This window comes from Bombina bombina, chromosome 6 (assembly GCF_027579735.1).
Source record: "Bombina bombina isolate aBomBom1 chromosome 6, aBomBom1.pri, whole genome shotgun sequence".
Classification (NCBI taxonomy): Eukaryota; Metazoa; Chordata; class Amphibia; order Anura; family Bombinatoridae; genus Bombina; species Bombina bombina.
The window spans coordinates 505,276,111-505,302,730 of NC_069504.1; the positions used below are offsets into that span (position 1 = coordinate 505,276,111).

The 26,620-nt window shown below is 38.1% G+C and overlaps 1 protein-coding gene across 1 annotated transcript in view; it reads right to left on the bottom strand.

Annotated features, from left to right (window-relative positions):
- The window catches only part of OAZ2 (ornithine decarboxylase antizyme 2), a 44,787-nt gene that overhangs the window by 15,955 nt on the left and 2,212 nt on the right, over window positions 1-26,620 (bottom strand). The window contains 1 exon segment of the mRNA XM_053719313.1: window positions 8,252-8,427. Coding sequence (XP_053575288.1) covers window positions 8,252-8,427 — 176 coding nt within the window.

Sequence of the window (26,620 nt, forward strand, 5' to 3'; positions counted from 1 at the left end):
CAACCGGAATTCTAGGGACGCCATCTTGGATGACGTCACTTAAAGGAACCTTCATTCGGACTTAGGACGTCGTTAGAAGAGGATGGATCCGCGTCGGCTGCTTCAAGATGGTCCCGCTCTGCGCCGGATGGAAGAAGATAGAAGATGCCGCTTGGATGAAGACGTTTGCCGGTCCGGATGTCCTCTTCTTGCCGGATAGGATGAAGACTTCGGAGCCTCTTCTGGACCTCTTCTTGCCGGATAGGAGGAAGACTTCGGACCCTCTTCTGGACGGATCGGTGATACCCGGCGTGGTGAAAACAAGGTAGGAAGATCTTTAGGGGCTTAGTGTTAGGTTTTTTTAGGGAGTTTTGGGTTAGATTAGGGGTATGTGGGTGGTGGGTTGTAATGTTGGGGGGGGGGGTATTGTATGTTTTTTTACAGGCAAAAGAGCAGAATTCTTTGGGGCATGCCCCGCAAAAGGCCCTTTTAAGGGCTGGTAAGGTAAAAGAGCTTGAAAATTTTTATTTTAGAATAGGGTAGGGCATTTTTTTTATTTTGGGGGGCTTTGCTATTTTTTAGGGGGCTTAGAGTAGGTGTAATTAGTTTAAAATTCTTGTAATTCTTTTTTTATTTTTGTAATTTAGTGTGTTTTTTTTGCAATTTAGTTTAGTTGATTTAATTGTAGATAATTGTAGGTAGTTTATTTAATTAATTTATTAATAGTGTAGTGTTAGGTTTAATTGTAACTTAGGTTAGGATTTATTTTACTGGTAATTTTGTAATTATTAACTATTTAATAGTTACCAAGTTAAAATAACTATTTAATAGCTATTGTACCTGGTTAAAATAAATACAAAGTTGCCTGTAAAATAAATATTAATCCTAAAATAGCTACAATATAATTATTATTTATATTGTAGCTATATTAGGGTTTATTTTACAGGTAAGTATTTAGATTTAAATAGGAATAATTTATTTAATAAGATTTTTTTTTTATTTTTTTTAAATATATTTTTATTGAGGTTTTCAACAGTACAATTGTATAATCCTATACAGCAAATATTGGGAGATACATATTGCTTAACTGTTACATTATGAAAGCATATTGACAAGAGAGAAAGCGTAATAACTGTATAAATGTTAATAAATGCTTTAAGAGTAGAACCTCATTTTTAACCAATGACATTTCTTCCTAGGATACAGAGGGGCACTCATGGGACCTAAAAGAAAGAAGTTTAAAGTATAACACAGGAGGCAATCTGCAACTTTCTGAAAACTAATAGGGTACAGAAAACAATGCATAGTTTATAATATAGTATAATATAAGTATAATGCAGAGTATCCTTTAGGAATTATGTTGTAAACAAAAAGGAGCAAAATACAAATTATAATATAATATGTAGGATGTAATAAATTCTGTAGAATATAGTGGAAACTCCTCTAGTGATAAATAGAATGCGCCAGACAAAAAGTATCCAGTTAAAGTGAATGTAAAGTGCGCATCCTGACTAACGTTACCCTTAAAGTCTATTAAAAATAAATAGTAGTTTCATTCATCGATTTTAAATGTTGTTGTTATATACCTTGTTTTTTTATTTTTTTCGTTGTCTCCCGTTATTTTGATCCTCCACCCTGCACGCGCGCCTACTTCTTGTCATTTTGATTGACGTATTACGAACCAATCAAGGCTCTAACCACAGGGGGACCCACCCCATTACGATGCCGTAACTACTCCGTTTTGCGCCTGCGTTGTAATCATGTTCACTGAAGAATTCCTATTACGCTCGTGCACATTTCGCGCATGCGTAATAGTTTTATTTACGGAGCACTGTCATTTCTGAATTACTGTACCGCTCGGTAAGTACATCAGTATAAAGGCTCCATATTCTCTAATGACAGTCTATTAAGCAAACCAATACTGTTTTAATTCTGCAAATAACGTATAATTATTAATCTTATCAACGCATGCTCGATGGGAAATTAAAACGGGAGCGCGCATTGACGAGACGTAAACAGCGGGTGGGACCGCTGTATACGTGATATGGCTAAAAATAAGGAAGTACACTGTGGGAGGAGCAGGTACAGTGAAACATCGATATTTCAACTAAAAAATAAACAACATATTAGTAATTTTATCAAAAATTTAGTGTGGCGGTTTGCTTAATATAATGGATTGCCTAGAGGAATATGTATTCAAAACCAGGAAAATTGACAATCACTTTAATATTTGAGCATATCTACTGGTCTGAGGGAGCTAGATTGAATCTGTACTATGGCGTTGTATGATATAAAAGAAAAAAAACACTAAAGGAGTGAAGGGAGGTGCGGTATGTACAAGAGAAACCGCATATTCAGTTCTCTTATAACTAAGAGACGACTTATGACATCGGGGGAGTTGGTAATTAAGATATAGTAAGCAAGGCTTTAAGAAAAATGTGTTATATGATGTGCGCTGTAGATTCGGAAAACTACTATAGCAATACTGACAAAATGCCGAGTTTGTATGTATGTGGGTAACTTTATTTACTGACTGGGCTAAACCTTCCTTCAAGGTGTGTATATGGGAGCAAAGAGAACTGCTTAATATTAAGAGGCTACATATACCCCCAGACCAGGAATGAAAGGCCTAAATCCTAGGCGAGGCGAGCTGAAAACGTTGCTTGTCAATATAGGGCTCAGTATGCTAGGTCACTATCAAAATAGGAAGAACAGAGCTAAGAATAAAAACATTAAATACCCATAAGGGAACTCTGAGGCCAGGAGAGGTGAGGTTGTGGGTTAGTATTGCTAAGAAATGTTTCTCATATGTGAAGATCATTAGTCTTCTTCCAGGGGGCTACTGACATATTACAAAAAGATTTCAGCACATATTTACGTTAGTATTGAGTGAGAATATTTAGCAAATTTCACGGATGTGTCTAAAAGTGCGAAAGATATAAAAATTCTGAATGAGTCTCCATCTGTCCGCCCAAGACAGATATAATCAGTAAGTATGACGTGATGCTAAACCTGTCTTCATTGTATAAGGAGTACCATAGGGTGACCTGTACTGCTGAGAGGCAAATTGTATATATCTCCCTACCATAGCGAGAGAATCAAATGTCCCCCCCCCCCCAACTGGTATAGCTGAACTCCGCTGGCTGGGTATAGGCCCTATACCCAGCACAAGTATGTCGTGACATTAGATAAATATCCAATGACTGAAGGGGAAAACATACATCATATATTGTGAGGTTTAAATGCAACATGCTACCCTAAACATTATGGTACTAATGGATTCTGTTTGTATACCACATGGACAGGATAAATAGTATAATCTTATTTGCAGTACAACTGCTATAGATATGGCTAGGTGACCAATCTGTTCTCGGGTTCTTAGGAATTGTTGTTATTCTAATATTGTGAAACCTAAATAAACTGGTGTGGGGCAACAACAAGATAATATAACAGTCATAAAAATACATGGAGCTAAACCATGCAAGACTCCTGATCCACAGATACCTAAGCATAATTATGTTAAGGCATTGCCCTAAGTTGAACACTTTGAGAATAAAATATATTTATACATTAGCAGTCAAAAATTAAACCGTGATTTCTCCCCTGTGAATATTGATATAGTATGTCTCACTATGTGCGTAAACACACATACAGTATGTTAAGGTCTAAGCCTTGTGGTCTAATTCACAGGAACATAATATATGTGCTAAATTGAACTGTAGCTAGGGCAAAAAGAAAGAAAAAAACAGAAAACAAAAAAAAAAAACTGGTTAAACAGACACTATATGATAACTACAGTAATAGTAGCTCAGTTCAAGCAGTTAGAAACACATTGTTCATGAGATGCAATCTTGTCTGTAAAACACTGTGTTTAGGTTACTAACCATGGAAAGGTGTAGGACAGTGCATGACATAGAGTAATGTATTTTATCTAGATAACACAAAGTGCTTAACAGTAATCATACACATTAACTATTTAAATACAACAGGGTATTGCTTAGCTATACATATAATTGTATGGGCATCAACCATCAATGCAGCACACAAAATTGGCGACATTAGGAAATAGTAAGGTTATCCCTACAACTCAGGTGGGATAGGACAATACAGGCTTTAGCAGAGGCTCAGTTCAAATAGGTAGAAGTATACTGTTATTTGTCCATATTGACTTTGAGGTGATAGGTGAGTTGTTCTATGTCTATTAAGTTTATTATCTAGTTAGAAACCTGTACTTTCCTGTAAAAGACTGTCCGGGCTGCAAACTTTAACCAACACCACTTCTGCGGCGCTGATCTAGGCTGGGAGGCATAAGAGGGGAGAATCCTCGCTGTACAGATTGATCTAGCAAGTCGATGAGAAAATAAACAGATGGACCCCAGCCTATGATCATTCTTATTAGGGCGCTTCCAGTATTAGGGGTTTTGTGCAAGTACATAGTACTGACTGAGACCTGGCTAAACACGTTGAGTGTCCTTTTCACTTCGGAGCCTGGATTCCATAACCCCGTTATCACCGTCTTGCCTCCTATTACACCGGGCAGCGTCACACACCTTGCTCTGCTAGGGCACTTGCGATCTCTCTTCCGCTGCAAGCGTGGGGCCTTACAAGGTGAGAGTAGAGTTGCAGGACGAAAACGCCATTTTGATTTTGTGCCATACTTCTCCTCGCCTGCAATTGCGTGACCGGCAGTCTTCCTCTCACGATCTCCACGTGGGGAAATCCGTGGCGCTTTTAGCGGTGTGAAGACTGGCATGTTTGTTGGGAGACCGAGTGTCTCAGTTTCCTCTCTCTGTATTTGAATCAGGTAACCAGGCTTGTATTGTACAGCTAATGCCAGTACCCTTTGGATACACGCCTTCAGATCGGTACAGTGCTGGGTAATGAGTGCCTGGGACCTCTGCTCCCAACGATCTAGTGCCTCCATGTTAGCCAGTCAGGAAGGGTCCTTATATAGATATAATGAGCTCCCAAATGTAGGTTTTAATCAAAGCGAAATATAAATTTGGAGAGATAAGATTTATTTTATTTTGTTAGATTAAAATTATATTTAACTTAGGGGGGTGTTAGGGTTAGACTTAGCTTTAGGGGTTAATACATTTATTAGAGTAGCGGCGAGGTCCGGTCGGCAGATTAGGGGTTAATACTATTTATTATAGGGTTTGCGAGGCGGGAGTGAGGCGGTTTAGGGGTTAATAAGTGTAGGTAAGGTAGCAGCGACGTTGGGGGGGCAGATTAGGGGGTAATAAATATTATGTAGGGGTCGGCGATGTTAGGGGCAGCAGATTAGGGGTACATAGGGATAATGTAGGTTGCGGCGGTGTGCGGTCGGCAGATTAGGGGTTAAATTTTTTTTATTAGAGTGGCGGCGATGTGGGGGGGGGGGGCTCGGTTTAGGGGTGCATAGGTAGTTTATGGGTGTTAGTGTACTTTAGAGCACAGTAGTTAAGAGCTTTATGAACCGGCGTTAGCCCAGAAAGCTCTTAACTCCTGGCTTTTTGCTGCGGCTGGAGTCTTGTCGTTAGATTTATAACGCTCACTTCAGCCAAGACTCTAAATACCGGCGTTAGAAAGATCCCATTGAAAAGATAGGATACGCAATTGGCGTAAGGGGATCTGCGGTATGGAAAAGTCGCGACTGGAAAGTGAACGTTAGACCCTTTCCTGACTGACTCTAAATACCAGCGGGCGGCCAAAACCAGCGTTAGGACCCCCTAACGCTGGTTTTGACGGCTAACGCAGAACTCTAAATCTAGGCGTCAGGTTTCAGCTAGAGACCATCATATAATTATAAATGGAATATTAAAGTGCTCACTAATACTTATGTAGAAGGTCTAAGCAGGTAACAATATTGCTCAGTATACTATATACTATACTATATATACACTATACAGTATTTAAAGCTTTTTAAAAAGGGCAACATGTCTCGTGTTTGAACTTAGAAGCTAGGTAAATCAGTGTAAGTATACTACTTTATCAAGTAGATGGAAATCGTTATTCGCAGGAGTCTCTTATTCGCAGGAACTTCGTCATTATAGAAAACTCTAGACAGGATCCCCTGATAAAAGCATGCTATAATAACATCCTGGATAATTGTTCTGTCATTATCCATATTAAATAATTACATAGATGGGTAATATATCGGAAAAGAACTCAGTCAAGCCCTTCTGACAATTTAAGCATCTGATCCTCTTCTGAGAAACCACCAGCATTAACCAGTCCTGAGTCAGTATGTGCCTTGTGCCGATAAAGTTTAGATGTAAACATTGCTGATCTTCCCAATTTCCTGCTTTTAGTAGGTGTATAATGTTAAATAACTTGCCAGGGTAGCTTAGTAGCGGTGGTGCTCTGTGGAGTTAACCTATAGCGGAGCGTCTCTGGAACTGCACACATCCCTCCAAAGGAGTTGCGCTCCATAAGGCTTGATAGTCAGAGGGGTTCCATGGTCTAATAACACACTAGCGCGCTCTCTCATTGTTCAATCCTTTTTCCTCTGCGGTATAGATCCTTCTCGCAATGCGCGGGTTGCTGGAAGGAAGAGAAGCCCATCTAGCCATTTCACTACCTAGTTGAGCCGGTCGCCAAGTTGATAGCCCTTTAAACCGGTGGGTTGATGCAAGAAGTGCTGGGGAGATTGGGTTTAACTGTCTCGACCGCTTTCTCCTGTATCTGGTCACCTGAGGTGTGCGGCCGCCCTTAGGCCGCCTTATCATTGGCAGTATTTTTGTCACATCTATAGCCGGTATCAGGTAAGCTAGCTGGGGTGTGAGAGGGCAGTGAGGATATCCCAGCTTGGCACCACTATTTAGGTCAAATTATTCAGTGAGATCTATAGTTTAAAATGTTTAACACTCACGACCCTGGATGGTGCCGTAGTCAGGTGATATGCAATGGATATATCAGTCCAACTCTTCAGCCCCTGAAGTAAGCGACCATCATGGCTGCCGCCCAGAACCATCCCCACCGAATCTCATTGATTAAGTGGTCTGCAATTAGTTGGTCAGTTGCACGGGACCAGCTGCTTCACTCCGATGAACTCCTGCTCATGGTATTGAACAAGAATTTTTTTTCCCCGATTAATCGGATAGAAAAAAATAAATAAAAAAATACAATTTCTTGTATGATACCATGTACAGGAGTTAATTTGAGTGAAGCAGCTGGTCCCATGCAACTGAACAACTAAGAAAGCTAAAACCTAACAACCCTGCCTGCTTCTCTGCTCGTTAGTTTGCACTTCCCCTGCAAGGCTGTGCTGGTTACCACGGTATTTTATTAGCATCTGCACACACTGAGCTAAAGATCTAACTTCTCACATGCAGTGCTGATGTACTGATTAAAAAAAATAAATAAATAAAAAAAAAAATATGAAGGTTTCTTAGGTCTTTACAGTACACAGTGTACATCCTGTATCAAAAACCAAGGCCTGTCTGCTAGTGACTTCTGGCTGTGAGAAAGCTAGTTAGGGAGTGAGGGAAAGACCCTAGCTCTGTTCAGACTGAACATTATGTTTTTATTAGGTGCATTAGCTGCAAAAAAAAAATAAAAAAAATAAAAAAATAGATGTACATGTGTATTGCAAACTTTACATATTAATGTTTTATTTAAATCCTCCATTTTTTGTTTTTGACTACACTGTCCCTTTAAGCCCCGAAAAAGAGAAACTCATAATAAAAGTTATTCTCCTGGATTGCCACTATGCTGCTCCAGACATACTTTTTATAGTAAAATTATGTAATGAAATATAGCATTGCATTGCACAATTAAAAGGGATATCAAACAGCATGAGATTGCAATATAAAATCTTTAATCGTGTGTAGTAAAACAGTGCAATATACTTTCATTATTTAGTCCCCCTTCCCTGAAATGTAACTTAAAAATTTGCTGGTTTTCTCAATTTGACTTAGCTTCTATGAAAATAATGGGCACTCATGTTGAAACCTAGGTTTCCCCCTTATCTCTTCTGCTGAGGACATTTAGGAATAGATATAAAAATAGGTAATGCAAACAAGACTGTGTGGAAACCTTGTTATGTGATCCTATATTCCATACAGTCTTCTTTGCACACTCAGCCTGTTGTAGTCTCCAATTGTTCTCAGCAAAAGAAGCCATTTTGTAGAATCTGCAACTTAGCAATTGCTACCATGGAGTTGAAAAGATGAAGGTGCTCAACATTATCACAACAACTAATTTAATCTTCACATCGTCAGTATAGTTTTGGTAAATCGATCAAACAAGTAAAGGAAAGCTTGGCCCCTACATTTAGAAAGCTACTCACCCTTCTTTGCTTCCATCTGCCAAGGCACCTTCAGGAATTTCCACAAAAAGGCTCTTGTTTGATAGCGTAGCCTTCCATGAAGATTCTTTCATCTCAGTGACCTTGTACTGGAAGTAGACGAGGTAGGGCTTCCCATCATTCACCTGGAGATCCTGAGAAACCGTGAGCTTCTCGTCCTACAAAAAGCAATACAAATATGATCTAAAATACAATAAGTTAATGACAAAACGTAATGCTAACTTTATTACATTCTTAAATAACAATTTACATCACCTTACTTCACTTCTCCTGGTTATAGTTCGTAACAGAGGAGAAATAAACTTACGTAATCGTATATAGACCTGGAAGGGGTGACTAACAAACCTACAACTTATTTCAGACCGGAGATAAAGCTTTACAAATTTACTGAACATCTGAGCCAGAGCAGCATTTTGTCATCAGTTTGAGGGCATGCACTCCTTTCTCTAGCAAGCGCCAAGTACCATCAGTGATGCATAGAATGACGTTTTGCCACCCAGTTGAGATTACTTGTGCATACAGCCTACCACTGTATATTCTGTCATCGCATATTCTGTAATAACACAAAAAAAAAAAAAAAAGTATATTGCAAAAAAATAAAAATTTGACTGTCATCTCCTAACAGCAGGATGACCAGGAGAAAGCCACATCATGTTTATTGTTTAAAAAGATAGATAATCCCTTTATTACCTATTTCTCAGTTTTTCAAAACCAACAATGTTAATACACTTAACTACGAAAACTGTCAAAAGGCACTGAGATAAGAAGCGGCCTTCAATGGCTTAGAAATCCTTTAATCAGCCTACCTAGGTTTAGATTTTTACAAAGAATACCAAGGGAACAAAGCAAATGTGATGATAAAGGTAATTTGGAAAGTTAACTTGACTGTCCCTTTAACTTCCAGGACAAATCTCTACAAGTATAAAGCTTACATTTTGCTATAGTCAATATAAACACCTCACTGCCCCTTAAAGTAGAAAGCATCCTCTCAGTAGTTATTAGAACTTGTAGACATTTACCTCAGACTAGCAGGTCTCATGGGGTAGAGGCTTACGAGATAGAGATATAGTGGCATTACACACAAACCTATCTTTAGTGAAAATAATTTGATTATTAAAGTTATATGTAAAGTAACTTCACCTGTTTTTGTTTTTTGACCAAAAGTCTGTTTCTCTATGTCATGTCATTATAAAATGGAAACTTGTTAAAGAGATTAACAATTTCCAGAAAGATCACCTTCCTATTATATTCAATTTAACAGATTGAACTCTGGCTCAAGGAACATAGGTATACTTTAATTTAAAGTCAAAAACAGCTACACAGAGACATGAATTTCCAATTTAAATTGCATCAGAAATGTTTGAGAATGCCTTACTGTTGCCTAATATACAGTCATGCAAAAAATAAAAGTATACCCTCTTTGAATTCTATGGTTTTACATATCAGGACATAATCATCTAGTCCTTAGCAGGTCTTAAAATTAGGTAAATACAACCTCAGATGATTAACAACACATGATATATTACACTGTCATGATTTGAGTTGAATTCCCACTAGTAATTAGAATGGATTCGTGGACTCTCCATGCCATTGGAAAGAAAATAAAGCCAAAATGGAGAAGCCATGTGTGAAAAACTAAGTACACCCATACTGCTTCCATAGGAATTAAGAGGCCAAGTAGCAGCCAGGTGCTGCTAATAAAATGCCCTTGATTAATCAACCCCTTAACGACCCGCACCATACCCTGTACCAAGTTATATACAAGTGTAGTGTGCTGCAGCATTTAGCGGACTTCTAATTACCAAAAAGCAATGCCAAAGTCATATATATCTGCTATTTCTGAAAAAAAGGGGATCGCAGAGAAGCATTTACAACTATTTGTGCCATGATTGCACAAACTGTTTGTAAATCATTTCAGTGAAAAACCTAAAATTGTGAAAAAGTGAACGATTTTTTTTATTTGATCGCATTTGGCAGTGAAATGATGGCATGAAATATAACAAAATGGGCCTAGATCAGTAATATATATATATATATATATATATATATATATATTTATATATATATATATATATATATATAGTTTTGATAGGCTCTATTTCTGTTTAAATGCAGTAATGGCAAAAATGCTCTGGTCTTTTGGGGAAGTTTGTGTCTGAAATACCCGGTCCTTAAGGGGTTAATCATCAGCAAGTGATACCACCTCTACAAAAAACAAAGTTTTAGCAGTTTGTGGAGCATTCAGGTGTGTGTTAACACAATACCAAGGAGGAAAGACGACAACAATGATATTAGGGAAGAAATTGTTGCTGCCCATCAACCTGGGAAAGGTTCTAAGGCCATTTCCAAACAACTTAAAGTCCATCATTCTACAGTGAGAAAGATTACTCACAAGTGGAAAACATTTAAGACATTTGCCAATCTTCCCAGAAGTGGACGTCCCAGCAAATTCACCCCAAGGTCAGACAGTGCAATGCTCAGAGGAATTGAAGAAAAAAAAAAAATACATCTCAGACTCTACAGGCCTCAGTTAGCATGTTAAGGTTCATGACAGTACAGTTAGAAAAAGACTGAACAATTATGGTTTGTATGGAAGGGTTGCCAGGAGAAAGCCTCTTCTCTCTAAAAAGAAAATGAGAGCACGGCTTAGGTTTGCAAAGTTGCATTTGAACAAACCACAAGACTTCAGGAACAATGTTCTTTGGACAGACAAGACTAAAGTGGAGATGTCTGGCTATAATGCACAGCACCACTTTGGCGAAAACCAAACACAGCATATCAGCACAAAACACCTCATACGGTGGTGGAGGGGTGATGATTTGGGCTTGTTTTGCAGCCACAGGATCTGGGCAGTCATTGTGCCTACCACGAATTCCTCTGTATACCACAGTATAGAGTCAAATGTGAGGCCATCTGTCCAACAGCTAAAGCTTGGCAGAAATTGGTTCATGCAACAGGACAATGATCCCAAGCACAACAGCAAATCTACAACAGAATAGCTGAAAAAGAAAATAATCAAGGTATTGCAATGGCCCAGGGAATCTCCAGACCTCAACCTGATTGAAATGCTGTGACGGGACCTTAAAGGGCCATAATACCCAAATGTTTAAACACTTGAAAGTGATGCAGCATAGCTGTAAAAAGCAGAATAGAAAATATCTCCTGAAAATCTCTATGTAAAAAAGAAAGATATTTTACCTCAAAAGTTCCTCAGTAGCCACCTCCCATTGTAAAGGATTTCTAAGCAGCATTTTAGTGTGTCTGTCCTGGGACAGCTGAAAGGATGAGCCTCGTTAACTCTCATATTATTTCACCAATCAGGTAAAGGAAGCTTACTATGAAATCTCATGAGAGTTAAGTGAAATTTCATGAGATCACAGTAAGAGTTCATGACCTCAGCACTGCTGATGCCGATTGGCTGCTGTTCATTTCTTCATTTCTTTTTTTATTTTTACCTGCAGCTGGGAGCAGGTGAAGTATAACTTTTTATACAGAACTTACTCTGCTGAGCTGAGGAGATTGTGAGGTAAAATATCTTCCTTTTTACATAGAGATGCTCAGGTGATATTTTCCTGTCAGCTTTTTACAGTTATACTGCATCAGTTTCAAGTGATTTAGCATATGAGTATTATGTCCCTTTAAGAGACCTGTGTATAAAAGAATGCCTGCAAACCTCAATGAACTGAAGCAACGTTGTAAAGAAGAGTGGATCAAAATTCCTCCACAACCATATGAGAGACTGATTAAGTCATACAGAAAATGATAACTTCAAGTTATTAGTGCTAAAGGCAGTTCTACAAGCTATTAAATCATAAAGTGTACTTAGATTTTTCACACATGGCTTCTCCATTTTGTTAAATAAAACATGACACATGTAATATATCATGTGTTGTTGTTAATTGGAGGTTGTATTTACCTAATTTTAAGACCTGCTAAAGGACCAGATGATTATTATTATGTCTGATACGTAAAACCATAGAATTCAAAGAGGGTGTACTCTCTTTTTCATTTGACTGTAGCTCATTAAAAGAAATGCCTGCTTCAGGTGCCCAATAAGTGGACACTACCCTTGTACAATTAGACTATAGTGCTAGAGGAACAGGTGTCTTCATTACTTGATAAGTAGAGATAATTCAATGGACAATTAGAAATTGAGGTATTTGTCTGCATGAATGTTATGTGATGCCCTTGTGGAATAACAATGTTTCTTGTCATGAAGAATTGAGAATTTCTCTATGTAAAAGCATAGACTAGACTATAGGGATGCACAGAAATTTCGGCCGAAAATGGCATTTTCAGTTATTTCAGGTTTTTTGCCTGTTATTTTCACTAACATTATTGTGTAGCATATTTCAAATTTGATGCTAGCCTAGAGCTCCTGTTTAAATTAATCAGTTGACTTACTGTGTTGCATATAATAATAGTTTTCTAAGACTATACTTTATTTAGATAGTTGGTAAAAAACAAACTAATAAATCTGATTTCGTTACACAGAACAATACAGTACATTGTTATTTAATATGGTTTTAAATAGGGATGCACCACAATTTCGGTTGCAAAAACATTTTGGCCAAAAATGGCATTATCGTCTTTTTCTGTTTCGTTTTTTTATTATTACTTTAAGATATTTTTTGTTCAATTTTAGTGTCACTTTCAATAAAAGTGTGGTTATTTTATTTTATTGGCTTGCAGTTTTTCAATTCAGATTCATTCAGTACTGGGTACTGCACACATCTTTTATTAAAGTTAATCATTAGCACAGTCAGGCTACATACAAACTGAGATTTAGTCCCTGAAGAGTTACTATGTACTCATTGAAAGGCTGATGCAAGCAAAGTGCAACCATAAAACACTTATACATTGATCTATTAGTTGCCTTTTGCACAAATAATATTAATTAGGGCTCGACAATTTTTTTTTATAGCCACAGTTATAAGAATAGACAACACCCGACTATTACAAATATTTTCTGTAGCCTTGCCATAAATGTACATGCCAACTGAGGGTAATAACACTGAATATGTTACCATCTTGTTTGCTTCAATTGTTTTTCAAACCAAACTACCCCCAGCACTTGCCTTATTTGGAGAAGCCAATCTGGGCTTGCTACTGGAGTAGACAACGCTAACCACTTACTTTAGGTACCACAATTTGCTTTGTTTTTACAAATACAGGTGGCCCTCGTTTTACAACGGTTCAATTTACACCGTTTCAGAATAACAACCTTTTTTTTCCAGTCATGTGACTGCTATTGAAACGCATTGAGAAGCAGTGCATTGATTAAAATAGCCAGTAGGTGGAGCTGTCCGCTTGTGTTGCAGCAAAGCCAAGCAAGCTGAAATTAATCAGTTTAACCAGACCTGAGCTATTGAGCAGATTTCAAAGGAACAAGATCTTCCTGTCTATAAATCAGTCCAGATTGGAATGCATAGAAAAAACTGTTTGCAGAAAAATGCAAGTTAAGTCTGTGTTGTGTATAATGTTTTTGTTCATTTAACTTAGTTTAAATTATATATTCTGTGTTGTGTAATTATTTTATTAGGTTTATAATACTGTTTAGCATTTAAAAATAATGTTTTAGGTGTTACTTATGACCATTTTGAGAGGGGCCTGGAACCGATCTCCCTCACTTCCCATTGACTTACATTATAAACTGGGTTTCAATTTACAACGGTTTCGATTTACAACCATTCCTTCTGGAACCTAACCCCGGCGTAAACTGTGGGCTACCTGTACCTTATTACCTCTGCTGAGGCTTGTAAAGCATAGGTATTTAACAAGTTTAGGCCTTCAGTGAGTCGGCAATGTGCCCTTACAGATAAATACCTAGAAAAGGGTAAAAAAAATAATGGAAGCATGTCTCAAAGTTGTTTTTATATTACAATCTCAAAGTGTTTTAAATCTCTTCAAAACAATTAAGGCGTGAAGAAAAACAAGTCAATAACTTTGTTAATATTTTTTAATAAACCACAATTAGGGAGTTGTATGCTTATGAAACAAATATCTACGTATTTGCCTGAATTCATAAGTTTTGAACAAAGCTATGGAGTTTGAACAGAACATCGCCCAAACAAAAACAATAGTCATTTAAAGGACCAGTAAACACAGATTTGCATAATCAACAAATGCAAGATAACAAGACAATGCAATAGCATTTACTCTGAATTTCAAACGAATTGTAAATTTTTTTCTAACAAATTTCAAAGTTATGTCTATTTCCACTCCCCCTGTACCATGTGATAGCAATCAGCCAATCACGAATGCATAGTCTGAATTCTTGCACATGCTCAGTAGGAGCTGGTGACTCAAAAAGTGTAAATATAAAAGAATGTGCACATTTTTTTAATGGAAGTAAATTGGAAAGTTGCTTAAAATTACATGCTGTATCTGAATAATGAAAATTGAATTTGACCTGAGTGTCCCTTTAAACAGATTTAATAAAGAGAAGAAAAAGCATCCAAGCTTTAAAGGGACAGTATACACTCATTTTCATATAACTGCATGTAATAGACACTACTATAAAGAATAAGATGCACAGATACTGATATAAAAATCCAGTATAAAACTGTTTAAAAAATTACTTAGAAGCTCTCAGTTTAGCTCTGTTGAAAAGGTAGCTGGAAAACCCACTGCAAGTGGGAAATAATACACTCCCCCCTCCCCCTTCTTTTGCATATGAAAAGACCCTTTACACAAACAGGAGCAAGATGGAGAAGGTAGCTGACGGTATTCACATAAAACTTTGGGGCTTGGTTAGGAGTCTAAAAATCAGAGCAATGTTATTTAAAAATAAGCAAAACTAAACATTTTTTTTTTTTAAACTTCATGGGTTATATAAATAGATCATCTACAAAACATTTATGCAAAGAAAAAATGAGTGTATAATGTCCCTTTAAGTATAAATCACACATTGTTCTGACATTAAAGGGATAGTAAACTCAAAAATTTTCTTTTTCTTTTTTAAAACTTCTTTAAATATAGTTTATGTTTGTAATAGGAACCTATTAAATGATTTTTTGCTGTTTTTTCTGTAATTTCTAAGTAACATTTAGTAATCTGCCAAACCCATTATTTACCTTGCTATGCTGGTCCAGTTGCGATGTTCTACCTAGGTAGAAACATCATGGCGTCCCGCATGAGCATTGTAAGCCTTTTGCCAATGCATGCGCATATTAGCGCCCCTCCATCTCCTGAGGCGCGTCACTATCAAAGTGCCGTATAGAAAGCGGACACGAGGATGATGATGTCAATGTCGGGGGGGGGGGGAGGGAGTGGTGGATCAGCGTGCATTAGTCTAGAAGTGATCGGAAGGAACAGATGAAGAAGCATCACCATCATATATGATAATATGAATCTAGATAAGTATCCAAACTTCCGCTAGACTAACGAGCATATAGTTATATTAAAACCAGGCCGAATGCGCATGCAAGTCCAATACTACTAGTGCGCATGAGATGTCCCATATAACTCAGTAAAATGAATATTCATAACAAGTGGGCGAACCTCATTTGTGATTGGCTGGGGCACATTTAATCTTTTTGCATATGTTCTGTCTACAAATATGGGTGGTCTTTGTCACTTGCTTTATGCAAAAATAAGTTATTTTTCCTGTGGTTGTCAGCTTAGTTCAAAGTGCAAAGTAGGCAGATTGTATTACATTCATATAAAATTATAAAATGTGTTTTATTAATATATGGTTTGTCACAGATTTCTAACCCTTTAAGAAATTTCAAAACATAAAAATAAGATACAATAAATAAATACAAATTACATTTTACACAGTAAACCCAGTGAAAAAAATTGTTGTGCAGATGATCTATTTATAAAGCCCATCTGGGAGGGTTTTTGTAACTATGTATAGTTTTGCTTATTTTTTAATAACATTGTGCTGATTTTCAGTTTTCTAGCCCCAAAGTATCAGGTAAAAGAAAAGGTGATGTTACCCAGTGGTAATCTGTCGACTGCCCCAACTTTTTGGGAGTGTGCTGCAGTCATCAGATTTGAAATGAGTGTATATTTTAAAAAAATACAATAAATTCACAAAGTAAAATATCAAATAATGTGATAATATAGTACAGGGGGAACTGAATTTTCAAATGACTTTTTTTTTGCATTTTCCATATTGTCCCAACTTTTTCAGAATTGGGGTTGTAATTTGCCTTGTTCTCTTGGTATCCTTTGATAAAGAGTAAAGCTTGGTAGGCTGATAGGAGCTCAGAAGCGTGCATCTCTCTTAAGCATTCTATGGCAACTATGTATAGGCACCTGTGTTTGTTCACCCTTGCTGTATACCATGTGCTTCCGCAATGCAAAAAACTGTTACCTGGATTAAAAGTTGTATGATTACTGCTCTAATGAAAATGGGCATACCTTCTCTCGAACCCCTTAAAGGGGCAGTAAATACAGTAGATTTGCATAATCAACAAATGCATGATAACAAGACAATACAATAGCACTTAGTCTGAACTTCAAATGAGTACTTTTTCTGACAAAATGTCTATGTTATGTCTATTTCCACTCCTGTATCATGACAGCCATCAGCCAATCACAAAGGCATATACATATATTCTGACTTCTTGCACATGCTCAGTAGAAGCTGGTGACTCAAAATCTGTAAATATATAAAGACTGTGCATATTTTGTTAATGGAAGTAAATTTTAAATTTGTTTAAAAATTGCCTGATCTATCTGAATCATAAAAGTTTAATTTTTGACTTGGTTGTCCCTTTAAACCTTATATTTTCCTTCCAAAAGGATTATGACTGCTTAAAATACTGAAGCACTACATTCTGGTACAATTTCCCATATAGGCAACAAGCTTGGAGAAAATCCAACTTCAACCCCCAGTGATAATAATTTCTCCTTTGTGAAAGGCAGAAGAGGGTGAGAAGAGGCTGCACCGTCCCATAGGAAGATTAATTATTATAGCTATATTTGTTCCCAGTTGTGAGACTTCTACTCCTTACATTATTTCTTTTCATGAGAGCAAACCACACATTTTTAAAAAAGAAGCCTGGGAGGGAAGTAAATGCAAATATATAAATAATAATGCAACAACATAGAAGCCAGGGATACCTGGTTCCTTGTAACGTCAAGCCCTGCATTAGCTGTACAGCAAAATGCTGATTCTGATACTATTTGAAAATGTGACAGGCTGAAGAGTATGGAATGGATTATGTAGGTGTGAATTGTTTTTCTAGAAAATATTTACAATTTTTTTCTCACTAATGTTAATCAAGATTAAAGAAAACAAACATTTTGGTATCAGATTATAAACGGGTTTATTTCTGGCCATGTAAATCCTAAAGCCTTGTTTATCTCACAGATCCGAATCTATTGCTTCTCTAACTTCATCCCAGACACGGCCCCAGCAGTTTCACTTACAGGAAAAATACCATCCACATTTAGCTCACTCCTAAGATGCCAATGTGTCAGATTGCCTTTTTTAAAACGTGGGAAACACTCAATACAAAGCCTCAAGGGCAAAAAGTGACTAAAGGAAATTAAAGAGCAACCTAAAAATGAAATATAGAAATGAAGAGCAGTTAAGAATCAAACTGTTATTAAAGGAACTCTAAAGTCAAAATAAAACTTTCATGATTCAGCTAGAGCATGCAATTTTAAACAACTTTCCAATAAACTTATATTATCTGAATGTGCACAATATTTGTATCTGCACACTTTCCGAGGCTCCAGCGCTTACTGAGCATGTGCAAGAATTCACAGAATATATGTACATGCATTTTGTGATTGATTGATGGCTGACACATTATGCAAGGGGGAGGAAAACATAACTATGAAATGCTAGAAAAAAAAATCTACAACTTATCAAAAATTCAGACTAAGTGCTATTGCATTGTATTTTTACTATTCACTTGTGGATTATACAATGGTGCTTTAAAAGTATAGCCTTGCTTTCAGAGACAGATTACAATGGAGGAACCTAGATTTATTATGTGGCCTGTTTCATAATTTTGGAATAATCACTGCTTTTCTGGATGTTTGTAATTATAATTGGCTAGAGGCTCAGTATATAATGCTTGAAGTCTTAGAGGACCCACGATTGTTCCCAGAGTTGCATGAGGTCTCAATTGGACTTATAATATTAATAAATGAGGCTGCAGAGTGACAATGCATTGCTTCTCCTCTCTGTCTACAATTTACTTGCAGTCATCTGGAATGTCATTACAGGAGCTGACTTTACAGTCGGTCATGATTCTATCTTGTTTTTTACATTTCATGTACTATAGGTTTCTATTCAATTCCTCAATAAAGATTAACAAGCAAAAATAAAAATGGGAGGAACCATGTGAGCATGTCAATTATACGCTGATCCAATAATGTTAAGAGTACAGGGATTCAAAAGCTCAGAAGTTTTCATTTATGTTTTTACATTTTTTTTTATAACCAAATACTTAAAAGGACCAGTAAATACAGTAGATTTGCATAATCAACAAATGCATGATAAGACAATGCAATAGCACTTAGTCTGAACTTCAAACGAGTAGTAGATTTTTGTTAAATAAATTGCAAAGTTATTTATATTTCCACTCCCCCGTATCATGTGACAGCCATCAGCCAATCACAAATGCATATACATATATGCTGTGAATTTTTGCACATGCTCAGTAGGAGTTGGTGACTCAAAAAGTGTAAATTATTATTATTATCATCATCAGGTATTTGCAGAGTGCCAACAGATTCCGCAGCGCTGAAATATAAAAAGACTGTGCACATTTTGTTAATTGAAGTAAATTGGAAAGTTGTTTAAAATTGCATGCTGTATCAGAATCTTGAAGTTTAATTTTGAAACCGAAAATTCAGGATGCCCTTGGCCGAAAACCGAAACTGAGTTTTTTTTTTCAAAAAGGATTTTAAAATAGTTTTTTTTCTATAATTTTATTATATTAGAGTTTTTAATGAATTTAATGGATCTGAAATAAAAAAAAACTACAAGCAAATAAAATAAATAACCATTAACCACACTGAAATTGGACAGAAAAAACATAATTTATGCTTACCTGATAAATTCCTTTCTTCTGTAGTGTGATCAGTCCACGGGTCATCATTACTTCTGGGATATTAACTGCTCCCCTACAGGAAGTGCAAGAGGATTCACCCAGCAGAGCTGCATATAGCTCCTCCCCTCTACGTCACTCCCAGTCATTCGACCAAGGACCAACGAGAAAGGAAAAGCCTTAAAAACAGGGCGGGCCGTGGACTGATCACACTACAGAAGAAAGGAATTTATCAGGTAAGCATAAATTATGTTTTCTTCTGTTAAGTGTGATCAGTCCACGGGTCATCATTACTTCTGGGATACCAATACCAAAGCAAAAGTACACGGATGACGGGAGGGATAGGCAGACTCTTTATACAGAAGGAACCACTGCCTGAAGAACCTTTCTCCCAAAAATAGCCTCCGATGAAGCAAAGGTGTCAAATTTGTAAAATTTGGAAAAAGTATGAAGCGAAGACCAAGTTGCAGCCTTGCAAATCTGTTCAACAGAGGCCTCATTCTTGAAGGCCCAAGTGGAAGCCACAGCTCTAGTAGAATGAGCTGTAATTCTTTCAGGGGGCTGCTGTCCAGCAGTCTCATAAGCTAAACGAATTATGCTACGAAGCCAAAAAGAAAGAGAGGTAGCGGAAGCTTTTTGACCTCTCCTCTGCCCAGAGTAAATGACAAACAGAGAAGACGTTTGTCGGAATTCCTTAGTTGCCTGCAAGTAAAATTTTAGAGCCCGGACTACATCCAGGTTGTGCAGTAGACGTTCCTTCTTTGAAGAAGGATTTGGGCATAAAGAAGGAACAACAATCTCTTGATTGATATTCCTGTTAGTAACTACCTTAGGTAAGAACCCAGGTTTAGTACGCAGGACTACCTTATCCGAATGAAAAATCAAATAAGGAGAATCACAATGTAAGGCTGATAATTCAGAGACTCTTCGAGCCGAGGAAATAGCCATTAAAAATAGAACTTTCCAAGATAACAATTTTATATCAATGGAATGAAGGGGTTCAAACGGAACGCCCTGTAAAACATTAAGAACAAGGTTTAAACTCCATGGTGGAGCAACAGTTTTAAACACAGGCTTAATCCTGGCCAAAGCCTGACAAAAAGCCTGGACGTCAGGAACTTCTGACAGACGTTTGTGTAACAGAATGGACAGAGCTGAGATCTGTCCCTTTAATGAACTAGCAGATAAACCCTTTTCTAAACCTTCTTGTAGAAAAGACAATATCCTAGGAATCCTAACCTTACTCCAAGAGTAACCTTTGGATTCACACCAATGTAGGTATTTACGCCATATCTTATGGTAAATCTTTCTGGTAACAGGTTTCCTAGTCTGTATTAAGGTACTAATAACTGACTCAGAAAACCCACGTCTTGATAAAATTAAGCGTTCAATTTCCAAGCAGTCAGCTTCAGAGAAGTTAGATTTTGATGTTTGAAGGGACCCTGTATCAGAAGGTCCTGTTTCAGAGGTAGAGACCAAGGCGGACAGGATGACATGTCCACCAGGTCTGCATACCAAGTCCTGCGTGGCCACGCAGGTGCTATTAGAATCACTGATGCTCTCTCTTGTTTGATTCTGGCTATCAATCGAGGAAGCAACGGGAAGGGTGGAAACACGTAAGCCATCCTGAAGTCCCAAGGTGCTGTCAGAGCATCTATCAGGACTGCTCCTGGATCCCTGGATCTGGACCCGTAACGAGGAAGCTTGGCGTTCTGTCGAGACGCCATGAGATCTATCTCTGGTTTGCCCCAACGTCGAAGTATTTGGGCAAAGACCTCCGGATGAAGTTCCCACTCCCCCTGATGAAAAGTCTGACGACTTAAGAAATCCGCCTCCCAGTTCTCCACTCCCGGGATGTGGATTGCTGACAGGTGGCAAGAGTGAGACTCTGCCCAGCGAATTATCTTTGATATTTCCATCATAGCTAGGGAGCTTCTTGTCCCTCCCTGATGGTTGATGTAAGCTACAGTCGTGATGTTGTCCGACTGAAACCTGATGAACCCCCGAGTTGTCAACTGGGGCCAAGCCAGGAGGGCATTGAGAACTGCTCTCAATTCCAGAATGTTTATTGGCAGGAGACTCTCCTCCTGACTCCATAGTCCCTGAGCCTTCAGGGAATTCCAGACGGCACCCCAACCTAGAAGGCTGGCGTCTGTTGTTACAATTGTCCAGTCTGGTCTGCTGAATGGCATCCCCCTGGACAGGTGTGGCCGAGAAAGCCACCATAGAAGAGAATTTCTGGTCTCTTGATCCAGATTCAGAGAAGGGGATAAGTCTGAGTAATCCCCATTCCACTGACCTAGCATGCACAGTTGCAGTGGTCTGAGGTGTAAGCGTGCAAAGGGTACTATGTCCATTGCCGCTACCATTAAGCCGATTACCTCCATACATTGAGCCACTGACGGGTGTTGAATGGAATGAAGAGTGCGGCAAGCACTTTGTGAATCGGTATGTGCAGGTAAGCATCTTTTAAATCTACAGTGGTCATGTACTGACCCTCTTGGATCATAGGTAAAATTGTCCGAATAGTCTCCATCTTGAACGATGGAACTCTTAGGAATTTGTTTAGGATCTTTAAGTCCAGGATTGGTCTGAAAGTTCCCTCTTTTTTGGGAACCACAAACAGATTTGAGTAAAACCCCTGTCCCTGTTCCGATCGTGGAACTGGATGGATTACTCCCATTAACAAGAGCTCTTGTACGCAGCGTAGAAAAGCCTCTTTCTTTGTCTGGATTGTTGACAATCTTGACAGATGAAATCTCTCTCTTGGAGGAGAGTATTAGAAGTCCAGAAGGTATCCCTGAGATATTATCTCTAGCGCCCAGGGATCCTGAACATCTCTTGCCCAAGCCTGGGCGAAGAGAGAAAGTCTGCCCCCCACTAGATCCGATCCCGGATCGGGGGCCCTCAATTCATGCTGTTTTGGGGGCAGCAGCAGGTTTCCTAGTCTGCTTGCCCTTGTTCCAGGACTGGTTAGGTTTCCAGCCTTGTCTGTAGCGAGCAACAGCTCCTTCCTGTTTTGGTGCAGAGGAAGTTGATGCTGCTCCTGCTTTGAAATTACGAAAGGAACGAAAACTAGACTGTCTAGTCTTGGCTTTGGCTTTGTCCTGAGGCAGGGCATGGCCTTTACCTCCTGTAATGTCAGCGATAATCTCTTTCAACCCGGGCCCGAATAAGGTCTGCCCTTTGAAAGGTATATTAAGCAATTTAGACTTAGAAGTAACATCAGCTGACCAGGATTTTAGCCACAGCGCCCTGCGTGCCTGAATGGCGAATCATGAATTCTTCACCGTAAGTTTAGTAAGATGTACTACGGCCTCCGAAAAGAATGAATTAGCTAGTTTAAGGACTCTAAGCCTGTCCGTAATGTCGTCCAGAGTAGCTGAACCAATGTTCTCTTCCAGAGACTCAATCCAGAATGCCGCTGCAGCCGTGATCGGCGCAATGCATGCAAGGGGTTGCAATATAAAACCTTGTTGAACAAACATTTTCTTAAGGTAACCCTCTAACTTTTTATCCATTGGATCTGAAAAAGCACAGCTATCCTCCACCGGGATAGTGGTACGCTTAGCTAAAGTAGAAACTGCTCCCTCCACCTTAGGGACCGTTTGCCATAAGTCCCTTGTGGTGGCGTCTATTGGAAACATTTTTCTAAATATCGGAGGGGGTGAGAACGGCACACCGGGTCTATCCCACTCCTTAGTAACAATTTCAGTAAGTCTCTTAGGTATAGGAAAAACCTCAGTACTCGTCGGTACCGCAAAATATTTATCCAACCTACACATTTTCTCTGGTATTGCAACTGTGTTACAATCATTCAGAGCCGCTAACACCTCCCCTAGTAATACACGGAGGTTTTCCAGTTTAAATTTAAAATTTGAAATATCTGAATCCAGTCTGTTTGGATCAGAACCGTCACCCACAGAATGAAGTTCTCCGTCCTCATGTTCTGCCACCTGTGACGCAGTGTCTGACATGGCCCTAATATTATCAGCGCACTCTGTTCTCACCCCAGAGTGATCACGCTTACCTTTTAGTTCTGGTAATTTAGCCAAAACTTCAGTCATAACAGTAGCCATATCCTGTAATGTGATTTGTAATGGCCGCCCAGCTGTACTCGGCGCTACAATATCACGCACCTCCCTCTGAGCGGGAGATGTAGGTACTGACACGTGAGGCGAGTTAGTCGGCATAACTCTCCCCTCGTTGTTTGGTGAAATTTGTTCAATTTGTACAGATTGATTTTTATTTAAAGTAGCATCAATACAGTTAGTACATAAATTTCTATTGGGCTCCACTTTGGCATTGCAACAAATGACACAGGTATCATCTTCTGAATCAGACATGTTTAACACACTAGCAAATAAACTTGCAACTTGGAAATACAATTCAAATAGAATAATATTAAAACGTACTGTGCCTTTAAGAAGCACAGAAGATCTATGACAGTTAAAAATTAATAAATTGAAACAGTTATAGCCTCAATCCTTGTAAACAACACAACTTTAGCAAAGGTTTAATCCCATTAGCAAAGAAAACAATTTCTGAAAGCAGGAAACAAATTACAGAATAAAAGTTTTTATTTCAGTCAAACTATAATTCTCACAGCTCTGCTGAGAGAAATTACCTCCCTCAAAATAAGTTTTGAAGACCCCTGAGCTCTGTAGAGATGAACCAGATCATGCAGGCAATACAATGAGTTGCTGACTGAAATATTTGATGCATAGTAAAAGCGCCCCTCCCCCACACACACAGCAGTGAGGGAGAACAGAAACTGACAGAAAAAACAGATTTAAGCAACTGCCAAGTGGAAAAATGGTGCCCAAACATTTATTCACTCAGTACCTCAGCAAATGAAAACGATTTTACATTCCAGCAAGAACGTTAAACATAATCTCTAGTTATTAAACAGCTTTATGTATTTCTTACAGTGTAATTCTAGTGAAATACCATTCCCCAGAATACTGAAGTGTAAAGTATACATACATGACATTATATCGGTATGGCAGGATTTTCTCATCAATTCCATTGTCAGAAAATAAAAACTGCTACATACCTCTATGCAGATTCATCTGCCCGCTGTCCCCTGATCTGAAGTTACCTCACTCCTCAGATGGCCGAGAACAGCAATATGATCTTAACTACTCCGGCTAAAATCATAGCAAAACTCTGGTAGATTCTTCCTCAAACTCTGCCAGAGAGGTAATAACACACTCCGGTGCTATTTTAAAATAACAAACTTTTGATTGAAGATATAAAACTAAGTATAATCACCATAGTCCTCTCACACGACCTATCAAGTTGCTGGGTGCAAGAGAATGACTGGGAGTGACGTAGAGGGGAGGAGCTATATGCAGCTCTGCTGGGTGAATCCTCTTGCACTTCCTGTAGGGGAGCAGTTAATATCCCAGAAGTAATGATGACCCGTGGACTGATCACACTTAACAGAAGAAATAACTTTAAAAAGAAATATAAAAACTAAACTGTTAGATCTGTTTCTGTTATATATGACTGAGTGAAGAATAATATATGGTTAATTATTTAATATCAATATACATTCTTCATTCAGTTCTATGTAACAGAATCAGATTTAAGAGATTTTGTTTGGTTTACTAGTTATCCAAATTAAGTATAGTCCTAGAAAACTTTTCTATCTATGCAAAACAGTAAGGGCTAGATAATTACATTTGATTGGTAAGCTTTAGCAATGCTCTGATTAATGAAAGCTGTTAAAATTAAAACTTGCAGGAAATGGTTTACACTTCAGTATTAATATTTATTGGCAGATCAGGACTACTGCATGTGTGTTAAACAACAAAGGTGGCATGAAGTAGGCTTGTTCAATGCAGAAATGAATATCCCTTTTAAAAAGTTTATTATTTTGTTCCTTTTTTATATGAACAAAATTTTTTTATAAATATGCTTATTATTTAAAGTCATATTCTTATTATTTATTAATATGCAATTCATTTTAATCTTTAATTACATTCCTAAAAATGATTTTGTGTCACGTTTATAGGGAGCCAGACCTCTCCTTGCAATAAACATGAGCTCCTTTTGGAGAGCTTGTGCCATTTTACAATTAAAATATACCTTTCATTTCTCTCTGTAAAATGTTCCAGGAATTTATTTAACACTTTGTTCAGTTTACCTTAGGGTGTTTTTTTGTTTTAATATTTAAGTTCAGTCTAACCCTATGCCCCTTGTTTTTAGCCAGTGTTTGTTCAAAGAAAAAGAAATCACTGTATATTTATTCTTTGCTACACACAGTATGTAGGCTGGTTATAAATAATAAAGTATTAATGGGTGTTATGAAGTTGGAAAGAGTTTTATATTCTGCTGCATTTCTTCATAACAAAATCTGTTCAATACACCAAGTCAAACCCTGCTTGCATAACTGTTTACTAGGGATTTAAAAACGTAGAAGCTTTGTCTATTACTGCAATTATCATTCAGCATTTTGTGGAGGCAGAGTTGCTCCGGTTCAGCAGTTTAGCTCTGTTAGAGACAACGGAGGTTTGATTTACAGCAGCCTAACACAGAGCAACCCCCCTCTACCTCCTCACACTACACAGCTGTAAATCAAACCTCTGTTGTCTCTAACAGAGCTAAACTGCTGAACCGGAGCAACTCTTCTTCCACAGCACTAAGCAAACAGTACACCGGAGCCTTTCAGAACAGGAAGTGCAGATTCTGCAGAAAGAGGAACCGCTCTAAGTAGGAAAGGAGGGAGGAGGCTGTGCTGCAGTGAGTGGTATTGTGGGAAACGTAGTTGCTAATCAAGTGGCCTAGAATGCCTCTAGCTGCCCCGGCCTTAATTTTAGGTGCGAGTGGATGCAGTAAGCGGCGGCCAGCAAGTGTAGGTGTGGGGCAGATAGAGCATGCAATTTTCGGCCGGTTTGCCCCTCTTCCGGCCGAAAATTTTGGTGCATCCCTAATAAGTACCGCTATATAATTAAATATGGAACATAATATTGTAAAAATATAGATAGGAGTTGAACAGCCTATATAGTAAAAGTATAATGGTTTTACATAAAGCACTGCTACCTTCACCCTCTTAGTATATACCGCAAAAATATACACAGGGGAGGAATAAAAATGAGGTCATATTCTACTCCTATACAATTTGTATGTATCGGTTCACCTAAAATACAACAAATTGCTCAATTTTAGGAGTTAAAAATTATTGCTATTCCCTCCATCTTGACCTGTTATGAGGTAAATCTCCTATTAGGTGGATACTGTTCATGTTCACTTTATATAATTTTCCCTATATGCCCTATTTGTCTTCCATTAGAGGCAATTGCTCTACTTTGTATAGATAGTCTTTCCC